Genomic DNA, 24,272 nt, shown 5'->3' on the forward strand with positions numbered 1-24,272 from the left:
GCGGTCAAGGATTCTGAAACCGCGCTCAAATCGTGCAACTCCTCATAAGATCATCCTTGAGTCGAGCCAGCGTGACCAACAGCTTCAAGCCGGCGTGATGAACACACTTTGGGACCGTTTCAGGTTTGTGACCAGTTTCGGGTTTTGTCTGTGGCAATGAAGTGATTTAGTTGCAGTAAAGTAGACTTCCAAAATCAGACCCTGTGTGCTGTTGTGTGGCAAAATACAGCGAATTTTCCTTACCAGGAAGTCAGAGGCTAAATTAGCACAGCGCTAGCATTAGCGGTCCGCCGTGTTTACGTGTCAACTTTGTCTGACTATGAACGCCAGCTGAGACAAGCTTCTAATAAACGGTGTCAGGCCATTAGTCCGACAACCCATTAGTCCGACGTCTCATTTTTCCGAAAATGTCCTATTGAGTAGGGGTTGAAAATAAAATAAGGTTCAGGCAAGAGTCCACTGACCTTAAGGTTAGGGCCAATGGTTCTATATGTAAGGATTAAAGGGATATTTCAGGATTTTTGACATAGGGCCTCATTTCCTAGTTATCCAGAGTGTTGCTGAATTATGGAGATATTTTTTTTTGTAATTCATGCAGTTCTTATATTTGAAGAGTTTTGTGGCGCTAGGCAAGTGCAAGGCTAGCGCATTGGTGTCAGCTACACTGCATTAAAAACAGTCTGACCCGCTCCACAGAGCACCTGAGGCAAATGTCGATAGAATAATTTTTGGAATATAACTGACCTTGCATCACATAAATGATCGCATTTTGAGGGACTATTTCCTAGCAGATCACTCCGCCGCTGCGTAGCTTATACAAACACGAAGCAGATGCTGCTCAAATATAAGTTCTTTTAAATGCAAAATGGTTAAAATTATTATTATTATTATATCGACACAGACATTTATATCGTTCTTCTGGCGTTTGCCTCAGGTGCTCTGTGAAGCGGGTCAGACTGTTTTTAATGCAGGCTAGCTGACATCGTAGAAATGTGCTAGCCTTGCACTAGCCTAGCGCCACGAAACTCTTCAAATATAAGAACTGCTTGAATTACAAAAAATATCTCCAGAAATCAGCAACACTCTGGATAACTAGGAAATGAGGCCCTTTGTCAAAAATCCGGAAATATCCCTTTAAACAACGAGGAGCCGTGCATTAGACGGCTATAATGCACAACATGGAGCCTCGGTTATATGAAAATAATGCACGTCTGTTAGCACCCACCAGCCAATCAGAATCGAGTATTCACTCAAACCATGGTATAAGGCTCTCTAATCCACAACACAACTGGGTTAGAGACGTCAGACTAATGGCACCTCAGCTCAATGGTACATTTTCGGAATAATGGGTTGTCGGACCAATGGCACCCTAATAAACCCGTGAACAACTTTAAGGCAACATCTGAGAAATTTTATTCACCTACCTAGGACTTTCACGGGCTTAAAGCGGAGTCATTCAGGTAGTCAGGTAGTGCAGCTTTAACAGCGACGCAACAATACGTCGCAACAGTACGGACTGAAATGCTGGAACCGTAGAAGAAGAAACAGCTAAATGAAACAATATAAACCCAAGGATTACTCAAAGGCCTGTTTCAGACGGTGGAACAACGTTATAACCAAAAGTACATTTTGCATATGCCTCCTTTTAGCCTCACTTAGCACATGAAGGCAGCATCATGAAAAGGTGTATTCTTTTCACACATGCATTAATAATTCAGATGCGTTTTTGTAGACTGTATTTTTGGATGTTCTATTTAGTGAAAAGAGGTGTTGAGGATTTCTAATAAAGCTATCCCTGCAGTCATAATGGAGCCCAGTGGAGTGGAATATGCATTTACAGTAGTAATCACTAGCGGGGGGATCAGAGCCATGGAGCAGGCTGATTAGATAATTATGAACATGAAATAGGCAACAGATTGAGCGCTGTAACAAGGCGCTGGTAAATAAAAGAGCAGTGCGGCTGATTGCTTCACTGAACTGCAGACTTTCTATAAAATGTACCGTCTGCACAGCTCCAAGTTAGTTCTGAGGAGAGCAACACAAGGTTATGCTGTCCATCAGTGCACTCGCTCACCTTCACCGGGCCTCCGCACTGCGAGGCTTTCTCTTCACAGCCAAACAAGGAGCTGCAAAACCAACGGGAGAATATCAACGCGCCGGGCTTACGCAGCTTCAACGCGTCCCGCTTTGCACGGCCCATCATTAAAATCGCCACATATGAGGATAAATAGGCAGGTGTACTTCATCTATTGCCCTGTTTCACATTGTTTTAGGAGGGGTCGGCCCGCCATTCCGACACACCTCCATTGCGACATCCCGTCAAGCCGACACTTTTTGACAGCGCTATTCCGACAATAGCTCCGTAAGGCTAGAGCTAAGGTAAGGTTAGGGTTAGTTTGTAAACTCCACTATCCTTAAGGTCAGGGCTAAGGTAAGGTTAGCTTCAGTTTGTAACTCCACTATCCTTAAGGTCAGGGCTAAGGTATAAGGTTAGGGTTAGTTTGTAAACTCCACTATCCTTAAGGTTAGGGCTAAGGTAAGGTTAGCTTCAGTTTGTAAACTCCACTATCCTTAAGGTTAGGGCTAAGGTAAGGCTAGGGTTAGTTTGTAACTCCACTATCCTTAAGGTTAGGGCTAAGGTAAGGTTAGCTTCAGTTTGTAACTCCACTATCCTTAAGGTTAGGGTTAAGGTAAGGTTAGCTTCAGTTTGTAAACTCCACTATCCTTAAGGTGAGGGCTAAGGTAAGGTTAGCTTCAGTTTGTAAACTCCACTATCCTTAAGGTTAGGGCTAAGGTAAGGTTAGCTTCAGTTTGTAAACTCCGCTATCCTTAAGGTTAGGGTTCGTAAACTAACAACTAGCGTATGCCGGAATGGCGGGACGTTGCACAAAAGATAAAAGTATCACCACTCCGACAAAGGGGGAAAAAATGTCGGAGTGCAACAATTAGACCTCAGTGTCGGAGTGCGGGGTGTAACCGTTTTAGGATCACTGTTAGAGCATGCTAATGAAAACCCAAGTAGCCTGCAAGCTAGCAATCGATAAAAATGCTTTATACTCAAATGGACAGTCTTTCTTCATAAACCACTGCATATTCAATAAACTGAAGGACGGCAAATCCCATTTTTAATGTTTTTAGTTGAATGACTGGTTTGGTTTCAGATCTTTTTTTATTTTTTTATATCTATCGATCTTATATGCAGAACTCTGGAAACACTTGTATATAAAATGTGCCTATAAATGAAGTGGTTTATTTCATTATTGTAAATAAAAACAATGAGGCTCAGGGCCTTTCAGTAACGCCTGGTTGCTCACAAACCGCTCCACATTCCACTCCCCAGAGCTCTAGTGTGGTTCATGTGTGCACTAGATATGGACACAATGATAACATGAGTGTTTACGTTATTGTGACGGTGAACATCTCAGGTCTGTTCTCCTTTGCTCCACATGTTTTGAACACATGCAAACACATGCTAACACAGCAGCACATGGACGCACTGCTCATGCACATGTTCAGATCTACTGTATGAACTTTACCACAGTTTTATTCACCAGAGCTGCTAGAAGATCTGTGCACTTCCTATGGAAAGGCTCAGCTGGTCTTGTTTGTCGGACCTCATTACTTCTGCAGCACCAGGTATGTGTCCCTCCACCAGCATCACCACACACTGCCACCAAAACATAAGCACTCTGAAGATGTGATTGAAGAGAAAACAAGCTGTCTCTCACTCAGTGATGATGGGAAGGGGGCAGATGGGTGAGTGCAGGTGTGGAGATGAGAGGAGCACAGAGCAGAGGAGCTGTCTAATGGAGCAACTGTCCACTGAAGTACTTTAAAAATAGTGTAAAAACTATAATAAGGCCGTGTGGGGGAATTGTAATAGGTAGGACCTCGTGTGCAAAAATACGTCACACGTGCATGCAAAAGTGTCAGTTAGCTATTGTCCTATAGTCACGTTTGTTACAGCTAATCAGTTAGCCAGTTAACCAAGAACCGGACCTAGTTCCAAACATTAGTCTCCTATTGACCTTTTAGTGTTCCATCTACTTATTGTTTTAACTTATTGATTCTGCTTTGCTTGTGTGAATGTGAGCAGCAGACTGCAGCACAGTTTCCTTCAGGATCAATGAATGTAGCTTAGCAAGTTACACTGGTTGAAGTCGCAAGAGAAAACTTCAAGCTAAATGATAAATATGAGCCATGGTGTTGAGGCTGAGCGTAAAACCTGAGCAGAATATGTAGCCTTCAGTATTAAAAAATAAAACCCAAAGTGAGACAGCTCCTTCCTCCAGAGTCTGCGTGTCCAGATGCACTCTTCACAAGGTCACAGAGTTTATTCAGACAGCTTCATCCTCACCTTCACCTCCTCTTCTGCGGAACACGCCGGCACAGACACATGCTCAGGCCGTTCAGAAAGTATGGATTTTTACACACACAGTAAAACAACATGGTCAATGTACAGCACATTGGCACGTGCGGGCGGCACTCTCTCCTCAGCTGTAAGTCTGATTCCCAGGTCAGGATCTCGTACAATATGAAGCTTCTTCTGGAACTCTGAAAAAGGGTGGGTAAAATCAATGGAAAATTGAAAAAAAAAACATTGCTGAGTCGACAAGGACATAGGACTGTAATGAAGCACGGAATTTCCAAGTGTGGTGTATGTTGCTGCTGAAGTATTAAACCAAACACTGCGGATATTTTATGACACAGACACAAGCCAGTATAAAAGACTAGTAGTTGAACATTCTCTTTCTACTGACAGTTGACGCACTTTCTCAGAAGGCAAAAACAAGCCAATTAAAATGCTTTATATGGCGGTTTACGGATGACTTATATAATCATTACAGTAGGATGCATGCCGCAACTCAACGACTGAAATCTTCACGGTGGGTTCAACGGAAAGGTGCCACCGTTTAACAATTACTGACCTCTCTAACACTCTCTCTCAGAAACACACACGTCTTTAGCGCTCACTCACTCCTTCAGCGAAACACTTTGATGACTCACCGCGGCCTTGAGTCCAGTGTAGTAATGCTTTGGTCTGTTAACCATCAGCAGCTTGTAAAATGCATCCTTCTCCGTTATTTCAGCAAAAAGTTTATATTCTTACAGTATGGCCTGGGAACACCTTGGGAGCTGCCGGAGGAAGGGTGTAGAGATAGGGAGGTCTGGACATCTCTATTTTGTTGTAGACAATACTTAAATATTCAAAGTGGAACGCATCAGTTTAAAGTGTTATGAATAATGACTTTGTGGCTTCAAAATAATGAAAAAATTGCACCCGAATTCACAACATGTACAGCAACACGACGGGGACAAACTTTCTTCCTTGTTGTGAATCAGTGGCAGTACATCTGCACAGCGCCACCTACTGTTCTGGAGTAAATGAGACAAAATATTCTGGAGATCCTAGCCCCAGAGGTTGCCAGAGAGAGCAAAAACCTGTACCTTGTGGTTGACTTTGGGAGGATGTTGTTTGCCAGAGAATCCTACCTCCCAGGCAGGTCGAAAAGGAGGAGAGGAGGGAACTGATCGAGAAGCGTTAACTGGGCACTGCAGGACTTGGCTGAACATAATAGAGTGACCCCACCTGCTAAAAACAACTCTCTGAATCTCTTTGTTATGGGCCGAGGGAAACGCCTACAGGACTTCAAGACACATGATCCAATCCTCCTTGGCCATATTGTGCTTGTTTTAGTGGCACATTTTGGCCTTTGGCGTTTTCTTTGATTTGCTGTTTCCACTGTTGCCTTCTGCGCTCCATTCTATTCAAACCCTCTGATTCCTGGAATCCTCCATCTGACCTATTCTTTGCCAATCCTTTGTTCTTTTCTTCACTATGACACTCATGATTTTGGGGCCCTTGCATTTCTGCTTAGTTCTTCAGATCTCACATGATCCTCTCCTTGGACACCAGTAATCCTTTTGAGCATCCGATATGGGAGTGCTTCTAGCTTCACCTTGCTGTCTCTATGAATGGTTCATGTTTCCCAACCACATAAAAGTACACAAGGGACTTGTTTAAATCCATTTTTGTTTCTCGTTTTCACTCCACGCCTTGAATCGTTGTCTTTTTGGAATTCACCGTATAGTCTTTTATGATCAAGTTTCTTTCTCACACACTCATAGTTGTGTAACCGGGGTGGTGTAGAGGGGTAAAGGAAATTCCAATGGTTTATCTTTCTTAGTTTTCTCTTTTTCTTAGTTCCAAGTTTAAAACACAACAGTCCACAGTTTAACGTGATCCTCATAAGTGCATGATGTAGACAAGATGTAAAGAAAACAGAAGGATACTCTGGCCCGCCAGTGCTTGGAGCCAAACCTAAAATAAATGATATAGTTGGTTACAAACAATTCATTTAACCCAACGCATTTGGATTAAAATCTAAACATAGCCTAACGCTCTCCGAAGGCGCAGTGTCACCCGGCATTGGGACTCGAATGCCACGTCCACCCATGTGCCCCCTTGGACGCAATAAAGCAGGGCTTTGGTTAGGACCAAACCTATTTAGTTAGTTTTGAAAAGAGTTAAAACTTCACTCTACCTGTTGCAGAGCCTGTTGCTCCAAACACAGGACTGGCCTGACCACCGGGAAGAACAAAGACCAGAGGCAGAGCGAAGAAGGGCGTGACCTTTTATACTTTTTGCATTGCGCCCCTAGTGGGTGCACCGTCACAGTTGCAAAGTGTTGTTCGCATTGCAGTATTGGGAGACAGGTTGTCGATACTTGTCTCGCTGATTTCGTTATGAGTTCATAATCAGCGTGGAAAACGGCATGTGTTCATCTCGTCACACTTACAGGAAGATTGTGGGCCAGAAATCTCAATCAGCTGAAAGTCCTGATGCAAACCTGGTTTTGTCTCTAAATCGCTATTGGAGAGTTCTACAAGTTTACTGCTAGATCTGGGGGTCAGGGAGTGTCTTGTTTAGCTTAACGACAGGTCATAGCATCATAGACTTCACATATGACACCGGGGCATCTCACCCAGCGATGTGCGTTAAACGGGGACAAGTACAAAGCGACGGAAGTCGGACTCATGTAGGGCCTAACTCTGTGTGGTTCCTGGATCTGAAATAGCAGCTTGTTAATGGCGGCTCTGATCATCTGAGGAGGACAGTGGCTCGGGCGGTGGGGGCTGAGCTGGAAAGGCCTAAAGAGAGCGGAGACAGATACAAAGCACTTAATGATGCTGCTGCCCTGGAAACGAGACAGACAGACAGTTGGTTAAGAGGGAGTAGGCAAATAGGTTTTGGACACTTAACAAAAAACTTCTTATTTTGTGCCAGATTTTTTCAGGGTGATCGGATTCCAGACAAAAACACACGCAAACAAAGTGCATTTCATTCGATATTTGTGCGTGCGTTACAGTCATTGTCAACCCAATGAATTTGCAAGGAATTTGTTTTTTTAATGCTGTTTAGCAATGTTTCTTCTTTGACAGGGGATTCCAGGGAGGGACTTTGACGCTGACGGGAGAAGCTCCGTGAAATCTTTAGCGCAGACGTGACACAGTAAGTAAGTATTGTCAGCCTGGTCTCACATGCATGTGCGTCATTTAATTACATTTTTATTTGCTGCGTTTTGCGTGTTCCTATGGGAGATGAATAGTTCAACATTTCACGCTGATTAAAAAGCAATAAAATGGAACTTGCCAAGTATTACCGAAGACCTCCAACAACATTTCCCACAAAAAGGACTTTTATTAAAGCGTTTTTTTTTCTTAGCTTCTTAGCTTTTCTGAATAGCTCCGGCGTTGTCATGCACATGTTATAGTTTTGCGATCCTTGAAACTAGCCACAGGGGTCTTTGTGGGCTTTGTAGACGTCCCGCTGGGGTCTTCAGCCGATCGACTCCCGCTTCTTTTGCCAAAGTGCCTCTTGTGAAAGTGATGCCAAGAGTCCACGATGAGATAATAGTCCTTACTTTAGTTTTCGGTTGGCCACACTTATCGAAAATACTTTTCATTACAATGACGAGTTCCTCACGAGTTCCAGTCAGGGATGAGTCGACTTCTTCCTCTCAGCACCGCCTCCAGAACAGACTGAGGGGGCATTAGAGTTTGAAAACGGTGCAAATAGAGATTCTCGCCAGTAAATATATTGTGACGTCACTAAAACTGAGGGTGCAAACATTTGAAAGGTGGAAGGACTCTTGAAGTTTGTTGAGTCATTTGGGTCAGGAAGTTGTGGTCATGTCACTGAGAATCACCAAAACAAAGCTCCTGCAGAGTTGGTTTCTTCCCTGTCCCTTGACCCCAAGTCCTGTTGAAATAATAACTAAACCCGTTCATCAGAGTGGATGTGATATGAAGGATAGTGTTTGTCTCGAGATTCTGCGTTGAGGAAAGGTCTAAAGATTCATGCTGGATATGTTGATGTCATCTTAAGGAGAGTACTTTTTGTTCTTTAGAGTTTTTTATTTTCAAACACATGTACACAGTGACGGACATACTTCAATCAGCAGTTAGAACATTACAACTCTAATGAATGATCCATTAACCGTCAGTAAATATTTGAGTCCAATGACCCGGATTGAGGACGGCAGGCATGTGCGGAGTCATGTGATGAAACTCACTGACAACATACAGAATATTGTAAATAGTGTTAGCTTCCCGTTATCCCATTCATATTCAACTTTGTCATTCCTATGGCGATCACAGAAACTTAACATTCCTCAGTGATATAGCGCCACTAGCATAAAACTTTGTCAACAAATATTATCTGTGGGACGCATGGTGACACTAGTTATATAAGATTGAAATACTTTTTTGTGTGTGTTTGTGTAGTTGCACGTGTACACAACCAGCTTTAAGATATCCATGTTCCAGTTTATTGTGTTATTAGCATGAGCGACTTCCAAAATCAGCGGTCAGTTAGTCACAACATCCAGTGAGTAAACTCGTGTAGTGACCCTTCGCAAACACAAAAGTGCGTAAGAGGAGCTTTAGATGGTAACACAGCCCCATTATCTCCCCGTTTTGTACATTTACCTACTTTGGCCATATTCAGGAAGTGCTGTTCTATCTTTTTAACATCTATACAGCTTCACTGGGCTCAAATAGGCGCTGAATGTATCATAGCAGTATGATGCTAGATTCCGAGGGTAGTGCCTGTATCCTTCCAGTGCTTTATTCATATTGGAAGTTAGCCATATCTTAAATAAATACATTAAATACATATTTAAACACCATGTGGCATAAAACATGCAGCAGGTGGATAATTATTTAAAACATGTTAAACATTTTAGTCACTGGGGAGACTTCTGTGTTTATTACTGTAGCTGATTTAGCCTTGAAGCTAAAGGCTAACGTTAATTTCACGCTAACAAATGTTAAAATAGCTACACTTTACACTCCTCTTCTTTTATTTTTAACTGATGTTAAAATGTGGACAGGAAGTTGTCTTTACCCGACACAAGTCAACAGGAAGTTGGCCAAAAGCAGCGCTCAGAGCCCCTTGCCTTCACTATATAAGAGTTGAAAGATTTTCATCCATTGTTGCATTTACACTCACAAACCCAATGGCCACTGAGCTATTACTGCCACCGAGCATTTGCACTTGAATATTATTCTTTCTTTTCTACTAACTGTGAAGTAACTAATAACTCCGTTGTTTTCTAGAAATACAGATGTTTGATGACAGATGAACTCTGGTATATCTGTCTTTGTGCCGGCTCTGAAACACTTGTACAGACTATTATATAACCCGCAATGTACACAGTGTTGGTAAACACCAACGACCCTTGTGACTATTCCCCACTGTGCTTAGTCCGTCCAAACGGTCCAATCCCAAATCTGTGCGCACTTATTTTACATTCAAAGTCCTCGTTAAAAGTGGTTTGTCTGTAAAATTCAAACAATATAAGGTGTGCTGAGTTTTATTGAGAAAGAGCTTTACTGACCATTTCGTCGCGGGTCGGACAAAGTCTAGAGACAGTTAAAAGGTAAACAACAGAGGTGGGCCGGGAGGCCGGTGGCAAACAGAGGCGGGCCGGTCGGACGCCCGCTTCCCCTGTGCTGATTGGATAATGGCCCACTTTAAAAATCAAGATCAACACTGTTTTTAGTAAATATTATCCACGGAGCCCATCAACAAACTTCATCGCTGCATCTGCTTTCGACATGAGTGGATGTCCCTACTTTGAGAAGAGGCATTTGTACGTTCACGTGGAAACTGCATGGATCGAGATATATTTGGATTTTAGGCAGAGATTTGATTTTACATTTGCGATTTATGTTCAAATAGAAGATAAAGAAAAGCTGATTTTAAACTTATCTGGAGCATCGGACTGAAATACAAACCGCTAACACGAGAATATAAAGCTATTGTTTTAACTGCAGTCATCGTGATTTGCTACGTGCGATTAATCGCCTTGAGATGATCACCTTTGTTCTCGATCCACAGGTTGTTCAAAAACAGGCCGCCGAAGACAGAAGATGAGGACGACACGGCTCAGGCCGGAGTGAACAAGGCCAGCAAAGGAGGCATCATCTACGGAGACTACCTGCAGGTAACGCGAGTGAAATTACTTCGGACAAAACCATGTAAATTACTATTACCCGTTTTCATGTAGATTAGTCTTAATGAAAATATGCGCAAAAATATGTATCTGAGTAGCTTTTTGAAGTACTAGCGACATACAATATTTATCCTTTAACATTTACATGAGTAATATATATACCTGGCAATTAGATAAGACTCACAGTGGTTTAAGCTGCTCTAGGGTGCAGATAGTTACAGGCATTTGAGTCAACAAGAGTATTTTTCTTTCATTTTGGATTTTTTTTTTGTATTAGAGGATACAAAGGTCATCAACTGGTATGAACAGTTTTGCGTTGAGACATTTCTCCACTTCTTGCTCATCGGATCAAAAATGTTGCAGATCAAGCTAGAAACTCTTGAGACGAGGAGAACCATAGCAGGTTCAACAAAAGTCTCTCCCATAATTCTCCTTTTTAAAAACTCCATCCACCACTTATAGTTTTGATTGAGTTCTCGGCAGTATAAATAAGAAGTCTGAGTAGCTTAATCCAACATTGTGACAGTTTGAAATGATGTGTCTTTCAGCTGGACAAAGTGCTGGGAGCGCAGGTCCTCCAGAGTGAGCTGAAGGCTAATAAAATTCATGATGAGCACCTCTTCATTGTCACGCATCAAGGTAATTTTCAATGGGGCCATTCATGCGCTAACATTGGGAAGATTTAATTTAATAATTTGACTTCACCTTGAAGAGCTATTCAAAACATGACAAAATAAAACCACGGGCGAATAAATTAATAAAAAATGCCGGTTTCATGATTAGCATCTCTTCGAATTATTGTTTTTGTGTTCGACAGTGAATATTTTTACAATTAGGCTAAAAATGTAAAGTGTTATTTGTGTTCTGTAAGCTCCAGTAGATACAAGATCTTAAGCCGTCATCTGTGCTGGGTTGTTTTAGTTTCCTTTTTGCCAGATAATCTAAAAAAAATTATACTGCACATCCTTTTTATCCTGTACTGTACTGTCTGATAAAGTCAAAAAAATCGCAAAAAAAAGGTAAAAGAATTGAGTTTATCCCCTTAAACACATTGATCTGAGTGAATCTAGAGCACAGTGTGATCATCCCAGAGCCTGACTCAGACAGTCTGTGCAGACATGATGACATCCACAGAACAAGTTGGGATGATTGTGGAGTGTGGTGGAGTTGACTTTTCCTTTATGATTAGCGCAGAGCCGCTCAGTGAAGTGGGCCTTCGTTAGCGCAGACGCCTGATCCGCTCTTTTGTCTTTCAGCGTATGAACTGTGGTTCAAACAGATTCTCTTTGAGCTGGACTCGGTGCGGGACGTTTTCATCAGCGGACATGTAAGTCTCACACGCCTGCCTGGGCTGTTTCCTTCAGAACACTTACAAGTGTGTCTCGAAATGTAGTGCAGCTGATTCTCCTCACAAGAGCTTCTAATGTTTACCCTGGTTCAGGCAAAGTTTCACCAGTGATGTCATATTGTTGTAGTACGTTTGAAGATAATGATTGTAGGATGCTCTGTAAATAGTTTCAAAATACAGCGCTACTACTACACCTACTTAACTGTCGACTGAAATGGAAATCAATCAGTGTTTGGCTAGTTGGTTGGTTAATAATCTGGTTACCATGAATAAACAAAGGATGATCAGTATTATTATTTGATCCAATCCAATAAGCCCAGTCTGATGAAGCTAAACTTATGTGTTCAGGTTCGTGATGAGCGCAACATGCTGAAGGTGAACACTCGGATCCACCGCATCGTCATGATCTTCAGGCTGCTGGTGGAGCAGTTTGCCGTGCTGGAGACCATGACCGCGCTGGACTTCTTTGACTTCAGGTGCGCTAGAAAACCTGCTGGTTTTGGTACTAAACGGAAGCAACTTGACTTTGGATGTTGATGGGCGAATCATTGTCATATTTACCAGGTTAGAAAGATGAGTCATAAAAGGCATAAATAATATATTTTACCCATGGGTGGGATGAGACGTTAGGGCTCAGATCCACTGGTGTTTTGGACCAATCAAGTGCCGGCACTGCCATGAGTGGGCAAGTTTTAAATTTGCTGACAACAACGGGCCCTTTTATTGAGACTAATTAAAAATCACGAGGTGCTGCTACAAACATAAAAAGCAAACAAATAATCAATTGATGTAATGCTTTGTTGTTTAGCTACGTTTGAAACTTTGCAGACTTTGCTGTGATTGGCTAAAATTAGGTGCGCTTTGTCCAATTAGCAGCAAATATCCCACGAAAAGTCTTTAAACCAGAGCCTTTATATATTAAAATTACTGTGATAATGTTATTTGTACTATAATATCAATCGTTTCAATTCTACATAAATGTATATAGTATCTCATTTGGTAAGACATTCCTTATATTACTTTGATTTATAGATCATAGATTTATGCCAACTGCACCATATACTACAAAGGGAAAAAAATGGGTATTTAATGGACAAAAGCCATGTATTTAATCATATATTAAAAGATGGCAATAAAATCCTATTGAGGGCAGTTGTCGCCCAATGTTGAACACCAGTTTTCACCGTACATGTGTAACATCACCTGTCGACTGTTGTGACCTGAGGTGTGTTCTGAGACGGCTTTTATAGCTGCTCTCCTCTCTGTGTCTGCCGCCTGCTCTCACTGCTCTGTGCTGTGAACAGGGAATACTTGTCTCCCGCCTCGGGCTTCCAGAGTCTTCAGTTCCGTCTGCTGGAGAATAAGATCGGGGTTCCGGATAACCTGAGGGTGCCGTACAACAGACGCCATTACAGAGACAACTTTAAAGGGCACGAGAGCGAACTCCTGCAGACGACGGAGCAGGAGCCGACGCTGCTCAAGCTCGTGGAGGTAACAGTGACACAAGCGCACTCTGTCGTCCACAGAAGTCGATGTAATAATGTGACAATGAAAAAGCAAGTTGTGTGATTATTTTAGAGCACTTTTTAGTTCAGAGTTCACACACACACATTAGTATATGTAACCATTCTAAATGCCGCGTTTCTGTTGTTGTCAGGAGTGGCTGGAGAGGACGCCGGGCTTGGAGGTGGACGGATTCAATTTCTGGCAAAGGCTGGAGCTCAATATCTTTGAAGGTTTGAAAGTGGAGAAGGAAAAGCTGCAGGTGAGGAGCTGTGGGGAGTTGTCTGTTCTCCTGCGGCGCGGACAGAGGGATTGACGGATATGACTTTTTGTTTCTGTGTGTGATGTGGACAGAGCCTGTCAGACGGCGAGGAGAAGGAGGAGCTGATGGATGAACTGGTCAAACAGAAGGAGATCTTTACATCGCTGTTCGACGAGAAGAGGCACGACCACCTCCTCAGCAAAGGTAACGGGATAATGCTTTCTCCCTCTCAGCTAGTGGTAGTGCACAGATTTAGGGAATAAAACGGCATTCAATTATAACTGCAATATCTGTCATGAAAAAAGTTCATCCCCAAACTTCAGACTCTTTTTTTTTTACTGCTAAATAAAAAAATAACAAAAAAAACCCTTCTATTCCACTTTCAACTTGGTGCAGTGAGCGTAATACGCTCTGTACACGGAAAGTTGTGTAGCAACATGATGCTAACTTCCTAGGCTAACGACTGCTTCTTGTTTGTATTTTATTCCTTTGGAGTTTGCCATGTCTTGTTTCAAATAAAGTACATGGCAGAACACATGCAGTTGTTGGATGATAATTACTTACAACATGGCAAAAACTTTCCACAGGATGTAGTTACTTCACTTGAGGAGAATTCTGTTTTTAGCATTGAAGCAAAAGACTTACGTTAACTCAATGCTTACAAATGGTAAAATAGCACCACAATCGGGGCTTATTATAATTTTTTAATTTGCTTTAAAATGTGGATAGAAAGGAGTCCTTACCCCACCGGGTATAGACTGCGCGATGTTGGCCGTCTGCGACGAATGGTCACTCAAAATTGGGTCGTACAGTGAGACGGGGACAAAGATTTTAAATAAAACCATCGTACAACCAAAGACGTGCTACGACTGATATCAGGCAGTGTCTGATATCTTGGAAGGCTAGTCGCAAAGTGATCCTCCTCTCGCTGCAACAGGATCTCTGTCAAGTGTCTCGTCAACACCATATACCACCACCAGTCACAAGCAACAGAGGCGTGAGCGCATCTGACTCTGCATTTTCCAGGACTTTCCCTGCACTTTTCCGCAGAAATAAACACCGCTAGCATGTGGCACTTGCCTCAGCTAAACACACGCCTCTGTAACCTGATATTCTATGATAAAGTTAGGCCGTAGCGACGATTGTCTCTTTGAACCATCGCTCTGTGGAGACGGGAGCAGCTCACGATTTTAAAATCCCCACGTCGTGCAATGTGACATCTAAAAAAAATCGCACAGTGTACACCAGCCATAACAGGAAGTTAACCAGAAGCTACTGCCACTAATGAATTTGAATAACACACTTTTTACATCAAAACGTCCAAACAAAGGTCCTAGAAAACACCATCTAATCACGTCTTTGTTGAAGAACAGAAAAAACAACCTGAGTGTTTTATAGACACAAAAATTCAGGGCTAATAATGACCATAATGGCAGTAGATTTAAAAAAGACATAATAACAGAGATCGCTTCCTCGTGAATTGCATTACAGTGACCATGAGTCTGTGTGTGACACTTAGAGTAAGTCACATGCTTAATTTTAGCCTTTCAGGATCGTTCTAAACTATGATCTAGAACTTGTGAGTACGTGTTTTAAAGTGGGGATAGAGAAGTAGCAATATTCTTGTGGTGTTCTTGGCATAAGGTAGAAAATGACTCTTGTTCTGTGTTGCTCTGCTGACAAGGTGAGAGACGTCTGTCCTACAAGGCTCTACAAGGCGCCCTGATGATCTACTTCTACAGGTACTACACTCTCTTCCTTCCACTGTAATTGTCTCCGCTCAGAGAAGATTGCGGGGGAATTATGTTTCATTAAGACCATTACAGCGCATACTAGTCTCGCCTCCTATCCCATCTGTCAAACTGTACAGATTGTAAAAGAGCCTGCGCAATTCAGAGCACTTTTATGAGCACATGGTTAAGGGCCTTTGGGTTAAGGAGTGACAAGGGACTAGCGGTGGTTATCAGCGGGAGTCACGAGGCAGTCAGGAGAAAGTGGCAATGAATCTGACAGAGCCGCCGCTAACACGTCAGGTCAACATAACATCTCTGCTGGTTTCTATGAAACAAAAATGGAAAAATGAAGTCATTAATGGACACTAGAATTTTGACTAATGCTGCATTCCACGCAACCCGGTAAAGATTAAAACTTACTGTCGAGAAGGCAGTCTCTCAATCTGATGGTTCACAACTTTTTATTGAGCCTTGCCTTGCATGTGAACACACCGTAAGAGTACAATGTTAACAGAAAAATACAAGGGAAAACACATTTGCATAACAGAATCTTAACCTTGTTCCCTTAACAACCGGGTGCCAAGGAACTGTAAGTAGCAAACAACGCTGCAGTGACTGTCCATCAGTAACTCGTTGTCCTTAACCAAATCCTGAGCTGTCTCTTCATTTGTTTGGGAGCCTGCTAACTGTGGATGTAAAATATAGGGGAGAGGAAGGGCATCTGTGAATCTTATTGTCCAGGAAGAAATCACGTGGGGACACTGCACGCTCGCGCTGCCTCTCCCCTTACGGCACCTTCTCTGAGCTCTTTCAATGCAAAAGCATATAAGCTGTGCTAATGTTACGAAAACAAAATGGTAAACAAACTGGCTAATGCTATAACACTCCGGCCGCTGCTCGCTCGTCAGTAAAACCTATTCTTCCAACTTGAATGTGTGTCATAACAATTATGACACACATTAAAGTTGAATACAGCTGAGTTTGTCGATTTGGCAATAGCCGTGCACTGATGTGGTGCACTGACGGAACTTCAAATGCACCCAGTTCGGTCATTATATGTAAAACCAAAACAATCTTTATACATTTTGTTGGTTCAGCTTATATTCAGGTGCGCTCTATAGTCCGGAATTTATGGTAATTCAAAACATGCAAAATGACAATATATTGAAGGCTATGACCAAAAGTAATGTCCACGTCACAAATTAAAGTTTAATCATTACCTACACTTCTCCACTGGGGGCCACCATTGCTGTCTTCATCGCAAATCCGAGCTCGGACCACTCAGATCATCACTGAGTTTACATGTTACGACAAGTTCGAGCAGGAATCAAAGGCATTTTTCTCAGTCAGAGGTCGGAAATTCACCTGTTGCCTGGATTGCAACATAAATATTCAGATATTTTGGTCAATTTAACAAAAACAAAGATCACCAACTCGCGAGTACCGCTAGACATGATGCTATTTGTTATTAGCATTATGTTTTTGGACGCTGCGGAACGTGCCCACAAACTAATTACTGCCAGTAGTAGTGGAAATGAAGAGTGTGCGAGTTTGTAGGTTGGAAAATACGTGTTGGAATAATCCTGTTTCTGTGGTCCCTGCAGAGAAGAGCCCAGGTTCCAGGTGCCCTTCCAGCTGCTCACCTCGCTCATGGACATCGACACGCTCATGACCAAGTGGAGATGTAAGCGCCACTAAATATGAAAGACATGTTAAACAGAGATCATTTCTAAAAAAAGAAAAAAGTGTAAGAGGTAGTAACTAGTCATTTGTGTCACTTTAAGTGCTATACGATTTCTGTTGTTTGATACTAGGACATCTATGCCTATAAATTTGTAAATAGCAACTCGCTTGCAATGGTCACTACTTGACTAATGAACAAACAAAAAATGATACATATTTCTCGATCTTACCAACCATGTATTATAGCTCATTGAACATTATATTAATATTATGTGTCTTTTCTTTCAGACAACCACGTGTGCATGGTCCACCGTATGATCGGCAGTAAAGCAGGAACAGGAGGCTCCTCGGGCTACCACTACCTCAGATCCACCGTCAGGTACACTGTGCTTTCATTGTATTGTATTTGTACACAATATTAAGACGGCTCAGACTTTTGGATTGTTTGTTTTGGAATTTGCAACAGGTAAATCCATTAAAGTTGAATATCGGCTGCAACTAAAACAAAGCTGAGGAGGGCTCGGCTACTCTAGTACTGTAGGCCAGGGGTTCTCAACCTGGGGGTCGGGACCCCCAAGGGGGTCGCCATGATCATTTAGAGAAAATATACATATAATCTAATGTTTTATTGTAGCATGTGTTTGCTATTTTACCAGAGGGCCATTATTTGTTCGTAGTTTGATGAATTTTATTTCAGCCATTTGTTTTTTTTTTCTTTATTTTTTAAGAATTATGAAGGCTAAGGTTCCTATTTCCCATGGTGTGACCCGGGCGGGGGGTCACGAACCTCTTTACCAGTTATAATGGGGGTCGCGGCTCCAAAAGGTTGAGAACCACTGCTCTCGGCTACTCTAGTACAGCTCAACAACTAAAATAAGAGCTTCACCGTTATCAAAACAAAAAACATAAATACGCTGGCACAACTCCAAAACAGCGGGGGGCGGCGCAACATGAGCCGTGCATTTAGGACAGCAGGAGCATTCATAACTGAACCCGGAGATACACACAAACAACACTTAACCACCAGGATACACACAAATAAAAATACATACAAATAACATGTAAATGTAAACATGCTTTTATAGGGCTGTCGACTTATGTGGAAATCTATCTTTGGACGATTATTACAACACACTAATTACTACATTGAATACTAAACACAGTTCAATCAATGTGTTCAGTATGAAACTGCAAAGACAGACATATATAAAAAAAATGAAAAAGACAAAGAGATCATTACAGCGTTGACAGATATAAAAGACTTGCCTGCCTCTCACACTATCCCCTGTCTGTTCCACATAAGGAAGTTAGTCTGGTCACAGAGCGATGGGAGCAGTTTGAAGGGGCGGGGCTAACGCGGAACAGATCAGTGAAATAAACCAATTAGCAATTAGCGGACGTGACGACAGCTGTAGTTCGATTCACAAAATATGAAGTGAATTTAAACTGAGAGAACGCTGAGGCAAAATCCTCGACTACTTCATCCATGATTCGTTTTGGCTAAAAACTTCTGCACGTCACTGTTGATTGAACAACAACATAGCGGCGCAGCGAGTGACGTAACCTTGTCAGTTCTCTGTGACGGCCGTGATTGGGTTCGTCCTCAGTCGCCAATCAGTCACTTGTTTACCGTGTGTGTCCAGACCCACCTCCTTTTGTCCAGAAAAGAAGTGGGTGTAGTTTATCAGGCCAATAAAAGACAATCTGATACAGTACAGTAAACATTTAGTTTGATTACATTGACATATCAACAGCACTCAAATCAAGTTAGTCCCCTGCACTTGGAGTGGGCATAATCGTCACGTTGCTTCAGAATTGTTTCACAAATTTGTTGGCAACGCTTCCAAAAGGTCAGAGAGATTCAGAACAAAAACAAGTTGTGTGCAGGGGGGTCCAAAGTACGGGCCAAAATAGGTACTTAAAAAAAAAAAGTGTTTGGCTCATGTGGAAGTGCTAAGAGTTGTCAGGATTATGCACTTTCATTCATTTGCACAGAATGAATGCATGTTTGCAATTGAAAATACATAATAACACTGAAAATATCATCAAAGGTATGCATTTCCTGATTATTTGATCCATTTTAAGTTCAACATTTTGAGAACTGGCTTTATTTGCATGCAAGAGAACAACTGCATCGATTTCTTGGTCCAGTGTCTTTGTTTAGGGTGTATGATTGATAGACTCTCCCTTCTATCCCGCAGTGACCGCTACAAAGTGTTCGTGGACCTGTTCAACCTGGCCACGTTCCTGGTGCCCCGTCACTGGGTGCCCAAGCTCAACCCCAACATCCACACTTTCCTGTACACGGCCGAGTGCTGCGACTCCTCCTACTGCTCCAGCGAGGACTCCGACTAGAAGAAGAAGAAGAAGAACTGCTGCGCCCCGAAAAGTCTGTGAAACCCACAAGCAACTTTCGACAATTCCAAAACCATGACAAAATATGCATTACGTATTTCTACCGCAGCGTTGATTTTTTTGGGGAGCATTGTTAGCTTGACGCGTAAACACCAAAGTGACGGGATTTTAGCGAGCACGAGCAAAAATGTATTTTCCATTTCAAAGTGACACTAAAAGCATTGCCACGCACCCTGTAATTATCTCGGCGCGGAAGAGAATGCGAGACGACTGGTTAATCGGAGCTTGAGGTTCAAAGCCGAGATCAGGCGAAGTGCAGAGTAGCAAAGTCACACACAAAAAACAAAACAAAAAAAACAACACATTTCACTTAGTTTCAGTCATTCATGATGTGACTGAGACGAGCAGATCACCATTAGATACACTTTTATTACCACATTACTGTGAAACGTCATCTTGGTATTGGGGCGTAGATACCAACAGTTGAATAAGCTGCAACGTTTGTACATATTGTTCATAGCTGAGTTGTTTTGAATATATATTTGTACAGTATTCTATTAAGGGTACATTGTTCTTTTTGTATTTATGCGATTGTTGTAATCTTTGTAAAGAAAAGCCAATAATATGAACTACTGACACGTGTTCGCATTTACAGCACTTGTAAGGACCTGTGTTGTGTTTGAACGACGTTACTTATAAATAAAGTTCTCTTTGCATTATACGCTTCTATGTATAGATTTGAGGTCTTATCAGCTCATGAGCTCTGTACACTATTGACTTTGACCTCTTTAAATATTATGTAATGGGTTAATCTTTTACTTGTACCTTTTCCTCGTTTCTTATTTGTTTATTTTGCTCTCTGTCACATGCCCTGTGATAACCTTTGGTACTAACACAGGGCTCAAAGAGGCAGCAAAGTGAATTTACCTCAGGTCTGTACTTAAAGTGCATAGGACACATTTACACCTGAAAAGACTCACAGAAACAGAGTGGCGTGAGGGAAGTTTAGTGGACATGAATCATAAGGGCTCAGACCCCGGCGCAAGATTGAATTAACGATGTGAAATACATGGCGATGATAAATGATTGACAGTCTTCCCCCGGAGCCCCCGAAATTTACCCAGGTTTTCTTTAGTTTGACCGTTTTTGTTATGATTAGAGTTTTGCTTATTGTACACTGACAGGAAGTGACATACAGTAGATAGAGAAAAACAATTTTAAACTGTTGCTGTGCCGACCATGTTATGTCAATGGGAAATGTGTCAAACTGCCGTACATTTGTTAAGTGATGATGTCATTGCTCCACTTCGGGTCCAACGGCGCTTTAGCCTTATTCACTTTATTTATTCAACAGGATTTAGATGATTTTCACCTGCTGTAGCCGACTCCAAGGCTCTTTCTAAACATCTGTTTGCAAAGAAATATAACATTTACTCTGGATTTTCATTAGTGATGCTTTTCTGGCTTTCATGATCAAATTATTTTTTTCCAAACACAATGAAGGCTTATTAATATACAATATATAGTATATCTCCTTTTTACCTGGTGAAATGTTTAGCTATATTGTTCATATTATCTATTGTTATTTCAGCAGGATTCAGATTTTGCTGTATTTATCTATGAAACTCTCAACAGTTTGGACCCTGAAGTAGCTCATTATTGTGTGTGATGTCACACTTAACAAATGTATGGGACTTTACCTCTGTCTATGTCACTTCCTGTCAGTAGCTTAAACATTCCAATGAAAATAATTTTTCATACAACATACATAAGTCAATAAAAAGCAATAAAACCTGTCATAAGAGATTTTGAGGATCTGTACTAGTGTTTTCACCAACATTTGAAAGACGAATATAGTACTTTCTTAACAAGTATTACATTTCTAGACTCCAGTACAGTAGGTGGCGATAGGCTGCCATGTACTGTCAAATGCAACTGAATCACAACAGGCAAAAAGGTTTTATTTTAATGTTTGCGAAGACTCAAAGTTATTATTTACAACTTAAACAAACAGATTTGTAGTTTCCACTTTGAATATTTTAAAACACTGTGCTACAGCAATTATTTTAGTATTTTAGTTTCAACTGAACTTGACAGAGCAACTTTTACTTTTATTAGAGTAATATTTGACCAGAAGTATCTGTAATTTTACTGTAGACTGTATTAAGAAAGGACTGAATGAGGGTGGGCTAACTGAAGCGTGTTGATGCTAGCAATTTGGCAGGGTTAGGAGGATGTAGGCTATAGTAGCTCGTGTTAAGACGAACACATGGAAGCAAGAATGACAACCTGTTTTCAATAGTGGCTTAAAGAGGCACATTTGTTTTAATGGGAAGTTCATTACAACAAGAAACTTTCGGAGCCAGTCCCCATTTCTTATTAGGCTTCAGCGGCTTATCTCGATGCTACATCCATTTCCATCCATGACTTTTACTCAAGTCATGAAATCAAGTACTTTGACCAACACTGACTACTTTCTGTAGTCCAATCCTTTGCTCATTTCTACAAGTCAGATTCGAGCAGGATTATACGCGTGGACCAATGAGACGAGCTTTCCAGTGCACAGGGAACGAGGAGGGAGATCTTCACTTCTCTTTTTTTAAGGTAAACCCGCTGCTAACATAGCTTAGTCGGTGTCTAGCTTAGCATTAGGGGCACATGAGGGGCATGTTAGTTTATGTTATGTACAGCTATTGACTCGCGCTTGCATCATAGCAACATTTCACCTGGATAGTCCCGCAGGGTGGCTTAAATGGCACAGATATCCGTGCCTTTTATCTTGTCTTTCTTCTAGAGCGCCCTCAGAATGTGCCGTACTTAGAAACATAAAAGAGGCCAGCCTCGCGACACGACGTCATACGTGACAAAAAGCCGTATACCGGAGAACGGCCCACAGAAATGACAGGGTCACGCTCAGCAGCTCGCTTCCTCTGTTCTTTATATAAACAGATCCACCATTTCCCCCAGAGTTGGGCTCTATGCGGCGCCGCGTCTCCCCCAAGACAGAAAACATGTAACTGCAGTCTGAATTATTTACAGAGAAGCCAAAGGTGTGTGTGTGTGTGTGTGAGCAGCAAGCACTCGCTCTGTTACGTAACCAGCCGTATCCTCCTGCAAAATGCACAGACGACAAGTGTGGGAGAAATTATGGATGGGTATGAACAACACTGCAATGATAAAATACTGTGGAGAAGAGCACATGTATGTCTGCTTTTGAAGAGAGTATTAGCATGTCTGTGTATGGGTGTTGTTTGTAAAGTGAGCTAGATAAAGCAAGGATTGGATTTCCCATGACACGGATGTCGCACTAGAGCTACCACGGCTCTTTATGCATTTTCCTGAAGTCATTTAGTGATGAGAAATTTTCATGGCGGTGACACTGAAGAAAATGATCAAGAGAATAGGTTTGCAAGATGAATCGCAATAGCAAATCCGCTTAACCGTGTAGTTTAGACCTCTACAGTCATGTTCTGAAATGCATACTTTTGAGCTTTTGGGGCTGTGAGTGGTTTCTTATTCTGACGGAGTGTGTGTGTGTGTGCAGTGAAGTGGGAAATATCCATCGTCCATTTAGATCAGCCCCTTTTCTGATCTCGATGGCCTCTTTGACCCAGTGTTCATGTGTTGCTCTGCTGGTGTGCTGCCTCAGTTCATTTTACAGTTGTTGTGTAGACAGTGCTCTGAAATTGTAGTTCTTTATGGTATTTCATGGATCACTGAACTGTGAACTGGATTTTGATCTTTAAGTGGACACATCATGCATATGGGGAACAAAAACATTCTTTTGGTGCCTCAGAATTTCTATTTTATGTTTTAGCATTTATATTATGCCTCTGTAAGAAATAATTAGTAACAATTAGCAGTACAAAGTAACTTTCCCTTAATAAATCCTTTTTTGTAGTTCCTCTGGGGGTAATCCAAGTGTTAATGGGGTGATGAGATGGGGGGGGTGTCTTTCATCTCCCCGGGGTGTCTCTGCCCGGAAAACCACACATGCAGCTTTCCTGCACCGGGTCGGAATCACCAATACACATTAATGGAATCAAGAAGAAGAGGCTAACAGGCTAACGGGTAAAGCTAACTGCGGGCTAACGCTGCTTAAACAGTATTTCCAGCCAAGTGTTAGTGAAAAAAAATTAGCTCCATTGTGTAATTGGATGTACAATATCCCTCTCTCTCTTTGTCTTTTCTGTCAGCGTAGTATTTACTCTCACGGACAATTAATGAGTAAAAAAAACGCAACATGCTACGACACCTGCAGTGGCGCTTATGGCCTCCAAGGGCATGAGTGACTTACGTACTGCTTTAAATACAGGCGCTTGAGCTGGTGAAGACTTTGCCTGGGGCTCCTCCTGCTGGCAGCTGTAAGAAAAACTACTTACTTTCTGTTTTGATTCACAGCGTGGTTTACAGCTTCAGCACGGTGTGATAAACACACTTGGACCACAGAACCGATATAATGTTGGATTATCGGCTTAAACATTTTTTAAACAATGACTCATTATTATTCAGGAAAGTATACAGAACGAAGCGCTGAAACCATAGAAGAAGAAATGGCGCAAATAAACATAATTACCTGAGGATTACTCCTTTCAAATCAAATGACAATTTCAAACCTTGTCAGAAAGTCAGGGTTTGATATTTTCCTTAATGGTATCGATCAAAAGGTATGGAGTAAGTGAGGGATATCTGAGGGAAAATCTGAATATTGTTTACCACATAGAAATAGGGCAGTGGTATTGCACGTCGAATGCTAAGCGTGACAGATTGGTTTGTGTCCGGCCAGTGTTATGTCCCTGGATGCAGAGACAGCATGTACCCGTGGTGTGGTGTCTCACCAGCAGCTCGGCCTGGATAGAACAGGGCTG

At 41.9% G+C, this 24,272-nt stretch overlaps 1 protein-coding gene across 1 annotated transcript; it reads left to right on the plus strand.

Moving 5' to 3' along the window:
• Window positions 1-10,087: 10,087 nt before the first annotated feature.
• On the plus strand, window positions 10,088-19,404 carry tdo2a (tryptophan 2,3-dioxygenase a; the record flags this gene model as incomplete). The annotated part of the gene is made up of 12 exons (XM_079557291.1): window positions 10,088-10,157; window positions 10,406-10,511; window positions 11,069-11,159; window positions 11,777-11,847; window positions 12,217-12,344; window positions 13,173-13,359; window positions 13,526-13,633; window positions 13,726-13,837; window positions 15,318-15,375; window positions 16,971-17,050; window positions 17,338-17,428; window positions 19,251-19,404. The coding sequence occupies exons 1-12, from the start codon at window positions 10,123-10,125 to the stop codon at window positions 19,402-19,404; spliced, it is 1,221 nt and encodes a 406-aa protein (XP_079413417.1). The 5' UTR covers window positions 10,088-10,122.
• Between the last annotated feature and the right edge of the window lie 4,868 nt (window positions 19,405-24,272).

This window comes from Gobius niger (assembly GCF_951799975.1).
Source record: "Gobius niger genome assembly, chromosome: 5".
Taxonomy (NCBI): domain Eukaryota; kingdom Metazoa; phylum Chordata; class Actinopteri; order Gobiiformes; family Gobiidae; genus Gobius; species Gobius niger.